General features: G+C 40.8%; 2 protein-coding genes across 4 annotated transcripts in view; one reads left to right on the forward strand and one right to left on the reverse strand.

The window, feature by feature from the left end:
• The window catches only part of WDR3 (WD repeat domain 3), a 31,232-nt gene extending 30,259 nt beyond the window's left edge, over positions 1–973 (forward strand). For 2 of the 3 annotated variants that reach the window (XM_086717944.1, XM_025932194.2), the window contains exon 27: positions 238–973. In XM_086717944.1, coding sequence (XP_086574070.1) covers positions 238–393 — 156 coding nt within the window. In that variant the 3' untranslated portion in view covers positions 394–973. The remainder of the gene's footprint in view (positions 1–237) is intronic. The other variant, XM_086717946.1, reaches the window with a different exon arrangement.
• SPAG17 (sperm associated antigen 17) overlaps positions 1–17,408 on the reverse strand; it is a 236,047-nt gene that overhangs the window by 5,154 nt on the left and 213,485 nt on the right. The window lies entirely within an intron of this gene.

Consider the following 17,408-nt stretch of genomic DNA (forward strand, 5'->3'; position numbering starts at 1 on the left):
GCACAGTGAGCTGTGCCTTGTCTTTGGTGATATTGACCAGACATATATCTGTATTGAGGTAAGATTTCCACTGTATTGGATAAAGAATAGAGAGAAGAAAACAAAACGAGAAAGACCTTAGACAAGGAGGGATGCCCAAGAACACCTGAAGCATTGGTTCTCCTGACTTGCACATGCTGCTGCGATTGAACTCAAGTGAGAGAATGTTCATCTCACCTTTCTTCTATCCCTCCCCAGGATGTTATTGGCTTCAATATGGCAGGTCTTGAATATCTCAAGAGGGAATGCGAGGCAAAAAGTGAAGTTATGTTTTTTGCTGATGCTACCAGCCACTTGGAAGAAAAGAAGAGGAAGAGGAAAAAGAGGGAGAAGCTAATTTTAACATATACTTAAAATTGAAATGCGGTACCCTTTTCTTTTTATTTAAAAGGACTTCTAAGCTGTCAACTTAAAAATTACCAAAGACCAGAGCTTACTGTGTTACAGAAGATGTCAGGATGTGGTTCCCAGCTTTGCCTGAGGAGATCCCAATGTGAGATTATGGGCCCCATGTCTTGGACATAAGGCCTCAGAGTTCAAAATCTTTCTGTGCCCTCAGAGGTTGAGCCCTGCAGGAGGTATTCCTATCATATTCTGTCAGGGAACAACGAACTTTTTGTTTGTTTTTTACTAGTTATTTCACTAGAGCTAAAATGAACATTTCAAAAGTTTTTCTTATTTCTGTGATAACAGAAGATTTGTTGATATGTTACTCTTTGTATTACGTTTTATCTCCTGCAGAGACCGTCAAGTGCACAATTGATTGCCCTCTCCCCATAAGTGCAGAGTCATGGACTTAGCTGAAAAGGACCATAAAAATGATCTAAAACAGCCTCCTTAAGCTCAACCTCCTGCAGGAGGTTATAACTGTATGTAAAAATATCTAATTGCTAATCTTTTCTACTTGTTTCTAATTAAAGTGTAGTTAAGCTGAGATGTCTTACTGGGCTTTTGGGTGATTAATACCATATACATATATATGTACACGGTAAGGATTTGGGGAGATGAGAATATTTTAGGAAAAGAAATGGATACATTCCTTTGGGCCTGACTTTGTGGGAAGTTTTTAAGGCACTAATCCAACCTTGTTACAGTTCTGTTTGGATTTGTGTTTTTTTTTTTTTCGTCTTTAAGATTTATTTAAATTCTCCTTAGTTAACATACAGTGTAACATTAGAGTCACATGTCCAGTATAGTGATTCAGCACTTTCATACAACATGCAATGCTCATCACAAGTGCACTCCTTAATCCCCGTTGCCTATTTAACCCATCTCCCCCCACCGCCTCCTTCTGGTAACCATCAGTTTGTTCTCTACAGTTAAGTCTCTTTCTTAGTTTGCTTCTCTCTTTTTCTCAGTTTGTTCATTTGTTTTGTTTCTTAAATTCCAGGTATGAGTGAAATCATAATTGTCTTTCTCTGACTTATTTTTCATAGTATAATAATACTCTCTCGCTCCATCTATGTCATTGCAAATGGCAAAATTTCATTCTGTTTCGTGGCTGAGTAATATCCCATCGTATGTATGTACCACATCTTTATCCCTTCATCAACAGATGGACACTTGGGCTGCTTCCATAATTTGACTATTAAAGGTTTTGGTGCTATAAACACTGAGATGCATTATCCCTTTGAATTAGTACTTTTGTATTCTTTGGGTAAAACGCCTCATAGTGCAATTGCTGGATCATAGGTTAATTCTAACTTTAATTTTTTGAGGAAACTCCACACTGTTTTCCAGAGCAGCTGCACCAGTTTGCATTCCCACCAACAGTGCAAGAGGGTTCCCCTTTCTCTACATCCTCACCAGCACCTGTGGTTTCTTGTGTTGTTGATTTTAGCCATTCTGATAGGTGTGACGTGATCTTTCTTTGTAGTTTTGATTGGTATTTCCCTGATGACGAGTGATGTTGAACATCTTTTTGTATGTCTGTTGGCCATCTGGATGTCATCTTTGGAAAAAGGTCTGTTCATGTCTTCTCATTTTTAAATTGGATTATTTGTTTTTTGTGTGTGTTGAGTTGGGTAAGTTCTTTATAGATTTTGGATACTAACCCTTTATCAGATATGTCATTTGCAAATATCTTCTCCCCTTGAGCAGGCTTTCTTTTAGTTTTGTTGATTGTGTCCTTCGCTGTGCAGAAGCTTTTTATTTTGATGAGGTCCCAATAATTTATTTTTGCTCTTGTTTCCCTTGCCTCAGAAGACATACCTAGAAAGAAGTTGGCTATGCTCGATGTCAAAAAGGTTACTGTGTTCTCTCAGAATTTTATGGTTTCAGGTCTCACATGTAGGTCTTTCATCCATTTTGAATTGATTTTTGTGTTTGGTGTAAGAAAGTGGTCCAGTTTCATTGTTTTGCACATTGCTGTCCAGTTTTCCCAACACCATTTGTTGAAGAGGCTGTCTTTTTCCCATTGGATATGCTTTTCCTGCTTTGTTGAACATTAGTTGACCATATAGTTGTGGGTTCATTTCTGGGTTTTCTGTTCTGTTTCATTGGTCTGCATGTCTGTTTTTGTGGCAGTGCCGTACTCTTTGGCTCACTTCAGCTTTGTAATATAACTTGAAGTCTGGAACTGTGATGCCTCCAGCTTTGCTTTGCGTTTTCAAGATTGCTTTGGCTATTCAGGATCTTTTGTGGTTCCATACAAATTTTCGGATTGTTTCTTCTAGCCATGTGAAAACTTCTGGTGGTATTTTGATAGAGGTTGCATTAAATGTGTAGATTGCTTTGTGTAATATAGACATTTTAACATTATTTGTTCTTCTAACTCATGAGCCTGGAATGTTTTTCCATTTCCTTGTGTCATCTTCAATTTCTTTTCATCAGTGTTTTATAGTTTTCTGAGTATTGGTCTTTTACCCCTTTGGGTAGGTTTATTCCTAGGTATCTTATGTTTTTGGTGCAGTTGTAAATGGGAATGTTTTCTTAATTTCTCTTTCTGCTGCTTCATTATTGGTATGTAGAAATGCAACAGGTTCTGTATGTTGATTTTGTATCCTGTGACTTTACTGAATTAATGTGTCAGTTCTAGCAGTTTTTTGGTGGAGCCTTTCAGGTTTTCTACATACAGTATTATGTCATCTGCACATAGTGAAAGTTTGACTTCTTCCTTGCCAATTTGAATGCCTTTTATTTCTTTTTGTTGTCTGATTGCTGAGGCTAGGACTCCCAGTGCTGTATTAAATAACTGTGGTGAGAGTGGACATCCCTGTCTTGTTCTGTAGAGGAAAAGCTCTCAGTTTTACTCGTTGAGGATGATATTAGCTATGGGTGTTTCATATATGGTCTTTATTATGTTGAAATATGTTCCCTCTAAACTTACTTTGTTGAGGGTTTTTATCATGAATGGATGTTGTACTTTGTCAAATGCTTTTTCTGCATCTATTGAGAGGATCATATGGTTCTTATCTTTCTTTTATTAATGTGGTGTATCATGATGATTGATTTGTGAATATTGAACCACCCTTGCAGCCCAGAAATAAATCCCACTTGATCATAGTGAATATGTTACTGTTGGATTTGGTTTGCTGGTGTTTTATTGAGAATTTTTGCATCCATGTTCATCAGAATATTGGCCTATAGTTCTCTTTTTTAGTAGAGTCTTTATCTGGTTTTGGTATAAGGATAATGCTGGCTTCATAAAATGAATTTGGAAGTTTTCTTTCCTTTTCTGTTTTTTCAAACAGTTTGAGAAGGATAGGCATGAACTCTTCTTTAAATATTTCATAGAATTCCCCTGTGAAGCCATCTGGCCCTGGACTTTTGTTTGTTGGGACTTTGTTTTATTACTGATCAGTTCTATGCTGGTTATTGGTATGTTCGTTTTCTTTTTGTTTCAATTTTGGTAGTTCATGTTTCTAGGAATTTATCCATTTCTTCCAGGTTGTTCAATTTGTTGGCATATAGTTCTCATAATATTCTCTTATAATTGTACTTCTGTGGTGTTGGTTATTCTCATCTCTCGTTTGTGATTTTATTTATTTGAGTCCTTTTTCTTGATAAGTCTGGCTAGAGGTTTATCAATTTAACTGATGTTTTTCCCAAGAACCATCTCCTGGTTTCACCAATCTGTTTTATTGGGGTTGTTTTTGTTTGTTTTGGTTTTTTTTTAGTTTCTAAATAAGATAATTTATATTATTTCCCTTCTTCTGCTGGCTTTAGGCTTCATTTGTTCCTTTTCTAGCTCCTTTAGGTATAATGTTAGGTCATTTATTTGAGATGTTTCTTGCTTCTTGAGATAGGCTTGTATAGCTTTAAACTTCCCTCTTGTAACTGCTTTTGCTGCATCCCAAACAAAGGTTTTGGACTGCTATGTTTTCATTTTCATTTGTTTCCATGTATTTTTTTTTTCTTCTTTGATTTCCTGGTTGATCCATTCATTGTTTAGTAACATGTTGTTTAGTTTTTGTGTATTTGTGGTCTTTCCAAATTTTTTCTTGTGGTTGACTTCAAGTTTCATAGTGCTGTGGTCTGAAATATGCATGGTATGATCTCAATCTTTTTGTATTTGTTGACGCCTGTTTTGTGACCTAATATGTGATCTGTTCTGGAGAATGTTCCATGTGCACTTGAAAAAATATGTATTCTATTGTTTTAGGGTAGGATGTTGTAAATACATCCATTAGGCCCATCTGGTCAAGCGTGTCATTCAAAGCCATTGTTTCCTTGTTGATTTTCTGTTTAGGTGATCTGTCCCTTGGTGTAAGTGGGGTATTAAAGTGCCCTACTATTAATGTGTTGTTGTGTATAGTTCGTTTATGTTTGTTATTGATTGTTTTATATATATCTGGGTACTTCCGAGTTGGGTGTATAAATACTGAACAATTGTTATATCTTCTTGGTGGTTTGTCCCCTTAATGATTATATAACACTCTTGTCTCTTTATAAAGTCTTTGTTTTAAAGTCTAGTTTGTCCAATAGAAGTACTGCTACTCTGGCTTTCTTTTGACATCCGTTTGCATGATAGATGTTTCACCATCCCCCCACTTCTATCTGTAGGTGTCTTTAGGTCTAAAATGAGTCTCTTGTAGGCAGCATATAGAAGGGTCCCCATGTCTTTTGATTGGAGCATTTAGTCCATTTACATTCAAAGCAGTTATTGATAGACGTGTATTTATTGCCACTTTATTTTTTCTCGTTTCTGAAGATTTTCTTTGATCCTTTTCTTCTTTTCGCTTTTGGTTTCCTTTGTAGTCAGAGTCCCCTTTGATATTTCTTGCAGTGCTGGGTTAGTGGTCATGAATTTCATTTTTGTCTAGAAAACTGTCACTCCTTTTATTCTGAATGATAGCCTTGCTGGATAGAGTATTCTTGGCTGCAGATTTTTCCCACTCAGCACTTTGAATATATCCTACCACTCCCTTCTGGCTTGTCAAATTTCTGTTGAGAAATCCCCAGCTAGCCATATAGGTTTTCCCTTGTAAGTGAGGGACTTCTTTTGTCTTGTTGCTTTTAAGGTTTTTCTTTATCGTTATGTTTGCAAATTTAATTTAATTATAATATGACTTGGTGATGTGTGGACAGGGATTTGTGCTTGTCTTGTAGGCTAGGGGCCCGCCTTGCTGGGACTGAGGCAGGCTTGACTGAGAAGAGCAGTCCTGCCAGAGCGGAGAGGTGTGTGGGGCTTGGAGTAAGCAAATTAGGCAGCCAGTGTCAACACTGAGCTGCTTCCCTCAGGGTGGCTTTGTGTTTATGCTGAGGGGCAGGGGAGGGAAATGGTGCCTGCCAGCAACTTTGTTCCCAGAGAGGTGTCTATGGTTGCCTCTCAGGGATGCTGTGGAGAAGAGTGAATAATATTCCCTCTCTGTGCCCCAGGCGTTCTTCTGATGTTTCCACACCATTTCCCCCTGGGTTGTCTGTCTGCTTTCTCTTCAGGAGCAGCACAGTGCCCCCTGGGCTCTCTCCCAGCCAAGCCGCTGCTGACCTTTAAAACCAGGCTCTAAGCCCGCTGGTTGCAGCCTTTCTCATTTTCCAAGAAAATGGCTTTAGGGAAACATTCTCCTTCTGCTTCCCCTGGCTGCTATTCCCCTCTGTCATATATATACATACATATATACGTACGTATATATATAAATGCTGTTCTCTGTGACCACAGCTCCCTTGCCTCCACAGCACCCATTTCTTCCCTAAAACACATCTCCACACTTACTACCTTCTTCAAGGTGGCCTCTTCTCTGCCTTTAGTTGTGGAGTTTAGTCTGTCAATTGATTTCTGGGGTATTTAGGGTGATTTTATAATTATCTAGTTGTTGTTTGTCGGACAAGATAAGCCCAGGGTTCTCCTACTCCACTGCTGTCGTCTTCTGTCTTCTTGAGTCAGTTTCAGTGGGTGGTGTCCTTCTGTGAATATGTCCATTTCATTGGTGCTGTGTTGTGGTGCCACCATTTTCTTGACAGTCTCAGAGCTGTAGTCCTTGTGGTGTCATTCTCCGAGGTCCCCACAAGTCCAATACTGTTCCTACACATAACACAGTCACGGAAGCAAAGTAAGGAATATAGTGGGGTTATTCACTGGGCAGAATAGGAGTGAAGAAAGATTCTTTTGGCATAGAGTTCCTGAGGCTTAACTACAAAAAGGTAAGAGAAGAGATCGCATGGTGGATTTTAGTCTGAAGCAGCAGACTTTTCTTTAGGTGGCTGTTCCTGCCACTAGAGAGAGGAGTTAGTGTACTTACTGAAAGGTGTCTTAGTTCTTGAGTGAGCAAAGGCTGGATCCACATCACGTCTGTGCTTGTTGGAAGCGTTCATCCCCAAATAGCTGCAGCATCTCCCATTAACATTTTTGATGGTTCCAAACCAAAGCAAGTCAGGAGGGTACTCTCCTTGTGTTTTAGAAGTGTTGCTTTCCCATTTCTCTACCATCACTTAAGATTAACAGTAGTAGGGGATTTAAAGGTGTTTCTGTGTGGAAAGGGTTACACACATCAAAGAGAAGGAGGGCTTATGGCAAATGAAGTGATGTGTGCAGGAAGTAACTGAGTTCCAACTTTTAATCAAAATACTTGAAACTCCTTACTCCTAAAGGTTTGAGGTTAACCAGTGAGTTAAAAAGTAAATTTTAAGCCAAGCCAATTCCTAGTCATTTAGTCAGCATATAATGGCTTCGCCAGCCATTGGCTACATATAATCCTTAGTACAGGAACCATTTTATGAATAATATCCCTTGCAAATCATGCAGTGTTACCTGTAGAAGCTGGTGATGCCATAAAGAAAAGCCTCATGAATGATTTATTAGTATAACATCTAAGCTTGTATTATTTATATATGTCTTTGTTTAAGAAGATTTGCTTAACCATTTTCAGATTTTCTGGCTGGAAGTTAGGTACTTGGTGTACCGGGTATTAAATGGTTTCTCAGTGCGAGTGTCCTAAGTCATAACTCTCCCAAAGAAATCTATAAATCTGGCAGATGATATGGGACAGCGCAAGGAGGCAGTGGTGTCTCACTGAGGACATGACTGTATCTAGGGTTCTGCTCACTTATCCACATAATCGATGAGCCCGCTCTGTGTAGCCTGTCCATGCCAGGCACGAACTCAGGAAGCCGCCCGGCCTCCATACACTATCCACAGTCCGCCCCTTTTCCTCATGATATAAGATCCTGAGTTTTGAGATGAGACTGAGGTTCTCACGAGAAACATCATCTTATATTCTAAGCCCCGTCACTTTATTTCTGAGATGTTGTGGGCTCGAGCAGCACTCATGTGATTTTAGGACAGAGCACACACCTCGTCCGATCTTGTCAGGCCTAGTGCCAGCTGCCCCCGTGTAATCCCTTCCCGGTGGGAGTGGTTGGGACCTGGCTGACTGACTTCTGAAGAACAGACTACAGCAAATGTAGTGGCCTGTCTCTTCCAAGATTGGGGTATAAGACACTGAATTCCACCTTGCTCACACTCTCAGGCTCTTCTTCTTCTGATGAACCAGGCTGCCTGCTGTGGGGTTCCCTAAGGAGAGGCCCACATGGCAAGGAGCTGCCTCCTGCCAATGACTGCCTGTGTGGGCTAAAAGCAGATTCGTCCCTAGTTGAGCCAGAGTATCCAACCGAGTTCTGCCTGGATTCTGGAACCACAGAGGCGAGGAGATCTTAAGTGTCTGTTGTTTTAAGCCACTACATTTTAGGGTGATTTGTTTTGTAGCAATAGGTAACTAATACGGCTTCTGTAGAGCAAATTACTTAACGTGGTTACTCATCTATAAAATAGGCACATTAGTGTCTACCCTCATAGAAGTGCTTACTGGCTCAAAATAAACACATGGTGCTGTTACTGTGGGAAACACACAAGATCTAAAACTACAGAATGATTCCAGTACACACACATAGGAGGGATGGGAAGGAAATAGACTAACATGTTATCTGGTAGCTCTGGGCAATATTACAGAGAATCTATAGACTAGATGTTTGCCTTTAAGATGAAAGAATAGGGGAAGATGGCGGTGTAGGAAGATGCTGGGCTTACCTTGTCCTGCTGATCACATAGATTCCAGCCACATCTGCCTAAATAACCCAGAAAACCGCCAGAAGACCAGCAGAACGGACTCTCTGGAGCCAAGCATAGACAAGAGGCCCACGGAAGAGAGTAGGAAGGGCTGAGAGGCGGTGCGTGCTACACGGTCTGGCGGGAGGGAGCCGGGGCGATGGAGGGGCAGCTAGCCCACCCGGCAAGGCAGAGCCCCCGAGTCTGGCTTGCAAAAGCGGAGGGGCTGGACTGCGTGAGTTCTGACAGCCAGCAGAACTTAACATCTGGAATGTTAAAAGTCAACAGTTCTGCTCCCGAGAGCGGGGAGGGCAAGAGGACGCCGGGAGGGAGGGTTGTTAAGCCCTGGAACACAGAGCTCAGCTTGGTGGGGGGAACAAAGGTGCTGGCAAGTGCCATCTCCTTCTCCCATCCCCCAGCCAAAATTCCAAAGGGAACTAGTTCCTGTCACCGAACTTGCTTGCACCATGCAAATGCCCAACGCTGTGCTTCTGTGGATCCATCCCTCCGACAGGTCGGCCTCCCTCCCAGTGCCACAGGGCCCATCCCTCAGGGGACCACCGAAGGCAAAGTGAGCTAAGCCTGCCCTTCCCGCCCCTGTGCACCTTGTGGATCCACCCCAGCTAATATGCCAGATCCCATCAAAGCAGCACCACAAACCTGGCAGTGTGCAAGTAGCCCAGACAGGGGCCACACCACTCCACAGTGAGTCCTACCCCTGGGAGAGGGGAAGATAAGGTACACACCAGTCTGACTGTGGCCCCAGCGGTGGGCTGGGGACAGACATCAGGTCTGACTGCAGCCCTGCCCACCAACACAAGTTACACCAGACAGGGGAAGTGCCCTGCAGTTTGGAGCCACTGCAGGGACTACCCAAAATGAAAAAATGGAAGAACTCTCCTCAAAAGAAACTCCAGGAAGTAGTGACAGTTAATGAATTGATCAAAAATGATTTAGGCAATATAACGGAACAAGAATTTAGAATAATAGCCATAAAATTAATTGCTGGGCTTGAAAAAAGCATAGAGGACAGCAGAGAATCTATTGCTACAGAGATCAAGGGACTAAGAAATAGTCATGAGGAGCTAAAAAATGCTATAAATGAGGCACAAAATAAAGTGGAGGCAACCACTGCTCCGATTGAAGAGGCAGAGGAGAGAATAGGTGAATTAGAAGATAAAATTATGGGAAAAGAGGAAGCTGATAAAAAGAGAAAAAAATCCAGCAGTATGAGGGGAGAATTAGAGAACTAAGTGATGCAATCAAACGCAACAATATCTGTATGATAGGAATTCCAGAAGAGGAAGAGAGAGAGAAAGGGGCTGAAGGTGTACTTGAACAAATCATAGCTGAGAACTTCCCCGATCTGGGGAAGGAAAAAGGCATTGATCCAAGAGGCACAGAGAACTCTCTTCAGATGTAACTTGAATCGATCTTCTGCATGACATATAGTTAAAACTGGCAAAATACAAGGATAAAGAGAAAAATCTGAAAGCAGCTAGGGATAAACAGGCCATAACTTACAAAGGTAGACACATAAGAGTAATAGCAAACCTATCTACTGAAACTTGGCAGGCCAGAAAAGAATGGCAGGAAACCTTCAATGTGATGAACAGAAAAAATATGCAGCCGAGAATCCTTTATCCAGCAAGTCTATCTTTCACAATAGAAGAAGAGATAAAGGTCTTCCCAAACAAAAACTGAAGGAATTCATCACCACTAAACCAGTTCACAAGAGATCCCAAGGGGGATTCTGTGAGTGAAATGTTGCAAGGACCAAAAAGTACTAGACCATCACTACAACCATGAAACCTACAGACATCACAGTGACTCTAAACCCGTATCTTTCAATAATAACACTGAATGTAAATGGACTAAATGCTCCAACCAAAAGACATAGGGTATCAGAATGGATAAAAAAAGACCCATCTATTTACTGTCTACAAGAGACTCATTTTAGACCTGAGGACACCTTCAGATTGAAAGGGGATGGAGAGCTATCATGCTACTGGAAGTCAAAAGAAAGCTGGAGTAGCCATACTTCTATCAGACAAACTAGACTTTAAAGGCTGTAACAAGAAATGAAGAAGGGCATTATATAATCATTACAGGGTCTATCCATCAGGAAGAACTAACAATTATAAATGTCTATGTGCCGAATACGGGAGCCCCCAAATATATAAAACAATCATAAACATAAGCAACCTTATTGATAAGAATGTGGTAATTGCAGGGGACTTTAATACTCCACTTACAGTAATGGATCATCTAGACACAGGATCAATAAAGAAACAAGGGCCCTGAATGATACATTGGATCAGATGGATTTGACAGATATATTTAGAACTCTGCATGTCAAAGCAACAGAATGTACTTTCTTCTCGAGTGCACATGGAACATTCTCCAAGAAAGGTCACATACTGGGTCACAAAACAGCCCTTCATAAGTATACAAGAATTGAGATCATACCATGCACACTTTCAGACCACAATGCTATGAAGCTTGAAATCAACCACAGGAAAAAGTCTGGAAAACCTCCAAAAGCATGGAGGTTAAAGGACACCCTACTAAAGAATGAAAGGGTCAACCAGGCAATTAGAGAAGAAATTTAAAAATATATGGAAACAAATGAAAATGAAGATACAACAATCCAAACACTTTGGGATGCAGCGAAGGCAGTCCTGAGAAGAAAATACATTGCAATCCAGGCCTATCTCAAGAAACAAGAAAAATCCCAAATACAAAATCTAACAGCACACCTAAAGGAAATAGAAGCAGAACAGCAAAGGCAGCCTAAACCCAGCAGAAGAAGAGAAATAATAAAGATCAGAGCAGAAATAAACAATGTAAAATCTAAAAAAAAGAGCAGATCCATGAAACCAAGAGTTGGTTTTTTTAAAAAAATAAACAAAATTGATAAACCTCTAGCCAGGCTCCTCAAAAAGAAAAGGGAGATGACCCAAATAGATAAAATCATGAATGAAAATGGAATTATTACAACCAATCCCTCAGAGATACAAGCAATTATCAGGGAATACTATGAAAAATTATATGCCAACAAACTGGATAACCCAGAAGAAATGGACAAATTCCTAAGCACCCACACCCTTCCAAAACTCAGGAAGAAATAAAAACTTGAACAGACTCATAACCAGTGAAGAAATTGAATCAGTTACCAAAAATCTGCCAACAAATAAGAGTCCAGGACCAGATGGCTTCCCAGGGATATTCTACCAGACATTTAAAGCAGAGATAATACCTATCTTTCTCAAGCTGTTCCAAAAATAGAAAGGGGAGGAAAACTTCCAGACTCATTCTATGAAGCCAGTATTACTTTGATTCCTAAACCAGACAGAGACCCAGTAAAAAAAGAGAACTACAGGCCAATATCCCTGATGAATATGGATGCAAAAATTCTCAATAAGATACTAGCAAATCGGATTCAACAGCATATAAAGCATGATCAAGTGGGATTCATTCCTGGGCTGCAGGGCTGGTTCAACATTTGCAAATCAATCAATGTGATACATCACATTAAGAAAAGAAAAGAAAAGAACTATATGATCCTGTCAATCGATGCAGAAAAAGCATTTAACAAAATTCAGCATCCTTTCTTAATAAAAACCCTCAAGAAAGTCGGGATAGAAGGAACATACTTAAACATCATAAATGCCATTTATGAAAAGCCCACAGCAAATATCATCGTCAACGGGGAAAAATTGAGAGCTTTCCCCCTGAGATCAGGAACATGACAGGGATGTCCACTCTCACCACCGTTGTTTCACATAGTGTTGGAAGTGCTAGCATCAGCAATCAGACAACAAAAGCAAATCAAAGGCATCAAAATTGGCAAAGATGAAGTCAAGCTTTCACTTTTTGCAGATGACATGATATTATACATGGAAAACCCAACAGACTCCACCAAAAGTCTGCTAGAACTGATACATGAATTCAGGAAAGTTGCAGGATACAAAATCAATGTACAGAAATCAGTTGCATTCTTATACACCAATAATGAAGCAACAGAAAGACAAATAAAGAAACTGATCCCATTCACAATTGCACAAAGAATCATAAAATATCTGGGAATAAACATAACCAAAGATGTAAAAGATCTGTATGCTGAAAAGTATAGAAAGCTTATTAAGGAAACTGAAGAAGATATAAAGAAATGGAAAAACATTCCATGCTAATGGATTGGAAGAATAAATATTGTTAAAATGTCCATACTACCCAAAGTTATGTACACATTCAATGCAGTCCCAATCAAAATTGCACCAGCATTCTTCTCGAAGCTAGAACAAGCAATCCTAAAATTTGTATGGAACCATAAAAGACCCCAAATAGCCAAAGTGATTTTGAAGAAGAAGACCAAAGCATTAGTCATCACAATCCCAGACGTTAGCCTCTACTACAAAGCTGTAATCATCAAGACAGCATGGTATTGGCACAAAAACAGACACATAGACCAATGGAATAGAATAGAAACCCCAGAATTAGACCCACAAAAGTATGGCCAACTAATCTTTGACAAAGCAGGAAAGAATATCCGATGGAAAAAAGACAGTCTCTGTAACCAATGGTGCTGGGAGAACTGGACAGCAACATGCAGAAGGATGAAACTAGACCACTTTCTCACACCATTCACAAAAATAAACTCAAAATGGATAAAGGACCTGAATGTGAGACAGGAAACCATCAAAACCCTAGAGGAGAAAGCAGGAAGAAACCTCTCTGACTTCATCCGCAGCAATTTCTTGACACATCCCCAAAACAAAAGGGAATTAAAAACAAAAATGAACTGTTGGGACCTCATGAAGATAAAAAGCTTCTGCACTGCAAAGGAAACAACAAAACTAAAAGGCAACCAACAGAATGGGAAAAGATACATATCAGACAAAGGGCTGGTATCCAAAATCTATAAAGAGCTCACCAAACTCCACACCCGAAACACAATCCAGTGAAGAAATGGGCAGAAAACATGAATAGACACTTCCCTAAAGAAAACATCCAGGTGGCCAACAGGCACATGAAAAGATGCTCAAGGTCACTCCTCATCAGGGAAATACAAATCAAAACCACACTGAGATGCTACCTCACGCCAGTCAGAGTGGCTAAAATGAACAAATCAGGAGATTATAGATGCTGGCAAGGATGTGGAGAAACGGGAACCCTCTTGCACTGTTGGTGGGAATGCAAACTGGTTCAGCCACTCTGGAAAACAGTATGGAGGTTCCTCAAAAAATTAAAAATAGATCTACCCTATGACCCAGGAATAGCACTGCTAGGAATTTACCCAGGGGACATAGGAGTGCCGATACATAGGGGCACTTGTACCCCAATGTTTATAGTAGCACTTTCAACAGTAGCCAAATTATGGAAAGAGCCTAAATGTCCATCAACTGATGAATGGATAAATTGTGGTTTATATACACAATGGAATACTACTTGGCAATGAGGAAGAATGAAATATGGCCTTTTGTAGCAACATGGATGGAACTGGAGAGTGTTATGCTAAGTGAAATAAGTCATACAGAGAAAGACAGATACCATATGTTTTCACTCTTATGTGGATCCTGAGAAACTTACAGAAGACCATGGGGGAGGGGAAGAAAAAAAAAAAACAGAGAGGGAGAGAGCCAAACCATAAGAGACTCTTAAAAACTGAAAACAAACTAAGGGTTGATGGGGGGTGGGAGGGATGGGAGGGTGGGTGATGAGGAGGACACCTTTTGGGATGAGCACTGGGTGTTGTATGGAAACCAATTTGACAATAAATTTCATATTAAAAAAAAATAAGTACAGCAGGCATCTTTCAATCTCATTAAGTCTGTGATCATCTGAACAGAGGCATAAAGGCAACATCACTGAAGTCATTTCTTCTTTGGATGGATTCATGAAGTTACTTTTGATAGATTGATGCCAACAGGAATTATGTATCTTTTATTTGGAAGCTATTCAGTCCAACTAGTGATGCAAACTTTACCTCTTCTCAGTTTGGAGTAACTTCCAAAAGTCATTAAGTAGAACTGACATAAACCATGAATTCAGTGGTTCCCAGAGTATAGTTTATGATCTCCAGGGGTCCGTAAGACCTTTCATGGAGTCTGCAATGCCAAAAATACTTTCAAAACCATATTAAAATCCATAGTAGTTTAAAGAGTGTTCTCCAAAAATTCATGTCTACCCAGAACCTATGAATGTGTCCTTATTTGGAAAGAGGGTCTTTATAAATGTAATTAGTTAAGATGAGTTCACACTATATTAGAGTGGGCCCTATATCCAGTGATGGTGGCCGTATAAGAATGCAATGTTAGGAGACACACAGGAGGCCGGGGGACCACAGAGGCAGAGACTGCGATTGGCATGAGGCAGCTATAAGCCAAGGGACACCAAGACTCTGGCTACCACCAGAAGCCAGGAGATAGGCTGGAACAAATTCTCCCTCAGTCTCCAGAAGGAACCAGTCCTCTAATACCTTGGTTTCAGACCTTTAGTTTCCTGAACTGCAAGAAAATACCTTGTTTTAAGCCACCCAGTTTATGGTAATTTTATGGAAACCCCAGGAAACAAATAGATTTTGATGCCAGGAAGTGGGGTGCTACTGGACAAATACCTAAAAATATGGAAGTGGCTTTGGAATTGGGTAAATGGGAAAGACTGGAAGAATTTTGAGCCATGTAATAAAAAAAAAAAAGTCTAGGTTATCTTGAAATGATTTGGTAGAAATATGGAAATATGGACAGTAGAGAAAGCTGGCATCTCAGAGAATTTCTATTTCATCATGAACAAAATGTTGATAGAAGTGTGAACATTAAAAGGTGCTTCTGGGGTGCCTGGGTGGCTCAGTCGGTTGAGCATCTGACTTTAGCTCAGGTTATGATCTCGCAGTTTGTGAGTTCGAGCCCTGCATCAGGCTCTATGCCGACAGCTCAGAGCCTGGACCCTGCTTCAGATTCTGTGTCTCCCTCTCTCTCTGCCCCTCCCCTGCTAGCCCTCTGTCTCTCAAAAATGAATACATGTTAGAAGATAAAGGTTCTTTTGGTGTGAACTCAGAAATGAACATGTTGGACACTGGAGGAAAAGTAAGGTGGCAGAAAACTTGGCTGACGTGTGTTCTGCTTTGGGGTTAAAGTAGAGCTTGTGAACCATGACATTGAATATTTAGCTGAGGTTTCCAAACAAAATATGGAAGATATGGCCTACTTTCTTGCTGCTTATAGTAAAATGCAAGAGGAAAGAGATAATTTGAGGAAGGAAATGGTTAGCAAAAAGGAACCAGAACATGATGAGTTTGAAAATTCACAGCCTATCTATTCTGCAAGGGCATGCTCTTCAGAGGTCACCAAGGGTGTGTGCTGGAAAATGTGCGATTAGATTTGTGGCCATGGATACGATCAAGCATCTCAGCAGAAGCTAGGAATAGAGGCACGGTTGTCCAGAAAGGATCTGTGGAGAAGCCTCATGTCTAATGGTGTGGAACTCCTTGACACCCATGAAGACTGACGGGTTTGTGAGAATGTTACATCGGCAGAAATGCTGCCATTTTGGCCTCGCAGGGACAGAGATGGGACAAGAGGAAGGAAGGCTGCCAGACTTGTAGGATTCTATAAGCAGGAAATGGGCTGCCCGGAGGGTAAGATTGTGTCCCAGGCTGAGGACAGAGAGGGTAGGGCCAACAGGGCTTCTGATGGTCTAGAGGTTGGGGCTGGGACAGCCTCTGGGCCCAGAGGGCTGGTCAAGCCACAAAAGATTATTTTCAGGCCTTGAAACTTTATGACATTTGCCCTGCTGTGTCACAGATTTGCTTTAGACCAGTGACTCTATTCCTTCCACTTTCTTCCTTTTGGAACGGGAATATCTATCCCATGCTTTTTCCACCATCGTATGGTACAAGCTGAAAACATGCTTTTTAGTTTCATACGTCCACCAATGGAAAGGAGACCAAAGGAGACCAAGGCCGGGCATACCAGAGTCTAACCCGTACTTGATTTAGACAGATGGGATGTGACACTCTGAATTGAGAATTTGGAGTTAATGCTGGAATGGGTGAAAAGTTTTGGGAGTGTTGGGATGGGATGGATGTGAATGTTGGGGGACCGGACGGTAGATTACACTGGGTTTGTTTCCACAAAATTCATGTCTACCAGAAACGGAAGGTGACCTTACGATGCCACTCAGAATTAGGGTACCCACTAAATCTAATGAATGGCATTCTTACAAGGAGGGAGACACACAGAAATATACACACGGGGAAGAATGCCATTTGAGCCAGAGATGAAAGTGAGTCAGCAATAAGCCAGTGAACACCAAGACCTGCTGGCAGCCCTGAGACGGTAGGAGAGAGGCATAGAACAAATCCTCCCTCCATCTCCAGAAGGAGCCAAGTCCGACACCTTGATCTTGGATCTCTGGCCTCCTGAACTGCAACGGAATATCCGTTGTTTTAAGCCACCTGGCTTGTGTGACTCTTTCCCAGCAGCCGCAAGAAACAGGCACAGACTTGTTTCAGCAGCTCCAGGAAACAGACAAGATGCTGTTTGCCTTTTTCTCTCATGAGCATACAGTGGAGTTTTCCGGAGGCTGCGTGATGTCTCATATCGTGACAGACTGAAGGCAGAGCTGGGGTACGAACCCAGCTGTGTTCTATTAGGCCAGATAGTAAAGGAATTATGAAAATGTAAAACAGTGTCCCGTGAGTAATCCATTTCTGTTTTGGAAAATAGTTAATGTTTCATTAAAAAAATCTATGTTGATATACTGGGTTTATTATGGTTTTCACATTGGTAATTTTTCCCAGTTTTAATTCCAGTTTGGTAAATGCAGTAGATATGACCCACATATATGACAGCTCTTTGGGGTCCTCAGTAATTTTTAAGAATATATA

The sequence above is a fragment of the Puma concolor genome, chromosome C1 (genome assembly GCF_028749965.1).
Source record: "Puma concolor isolate L17-30 chromosome C1, mPumCon1.1.hap2, whole genome shotgun sequence".
In the NCBI taxonomy this organism is placed as follows: domain Eukaryota; kingdom Metazoa; phylum Chordata; class Mammalia; order Carnivora; family Felidae; genus Puma; species Puma concolor.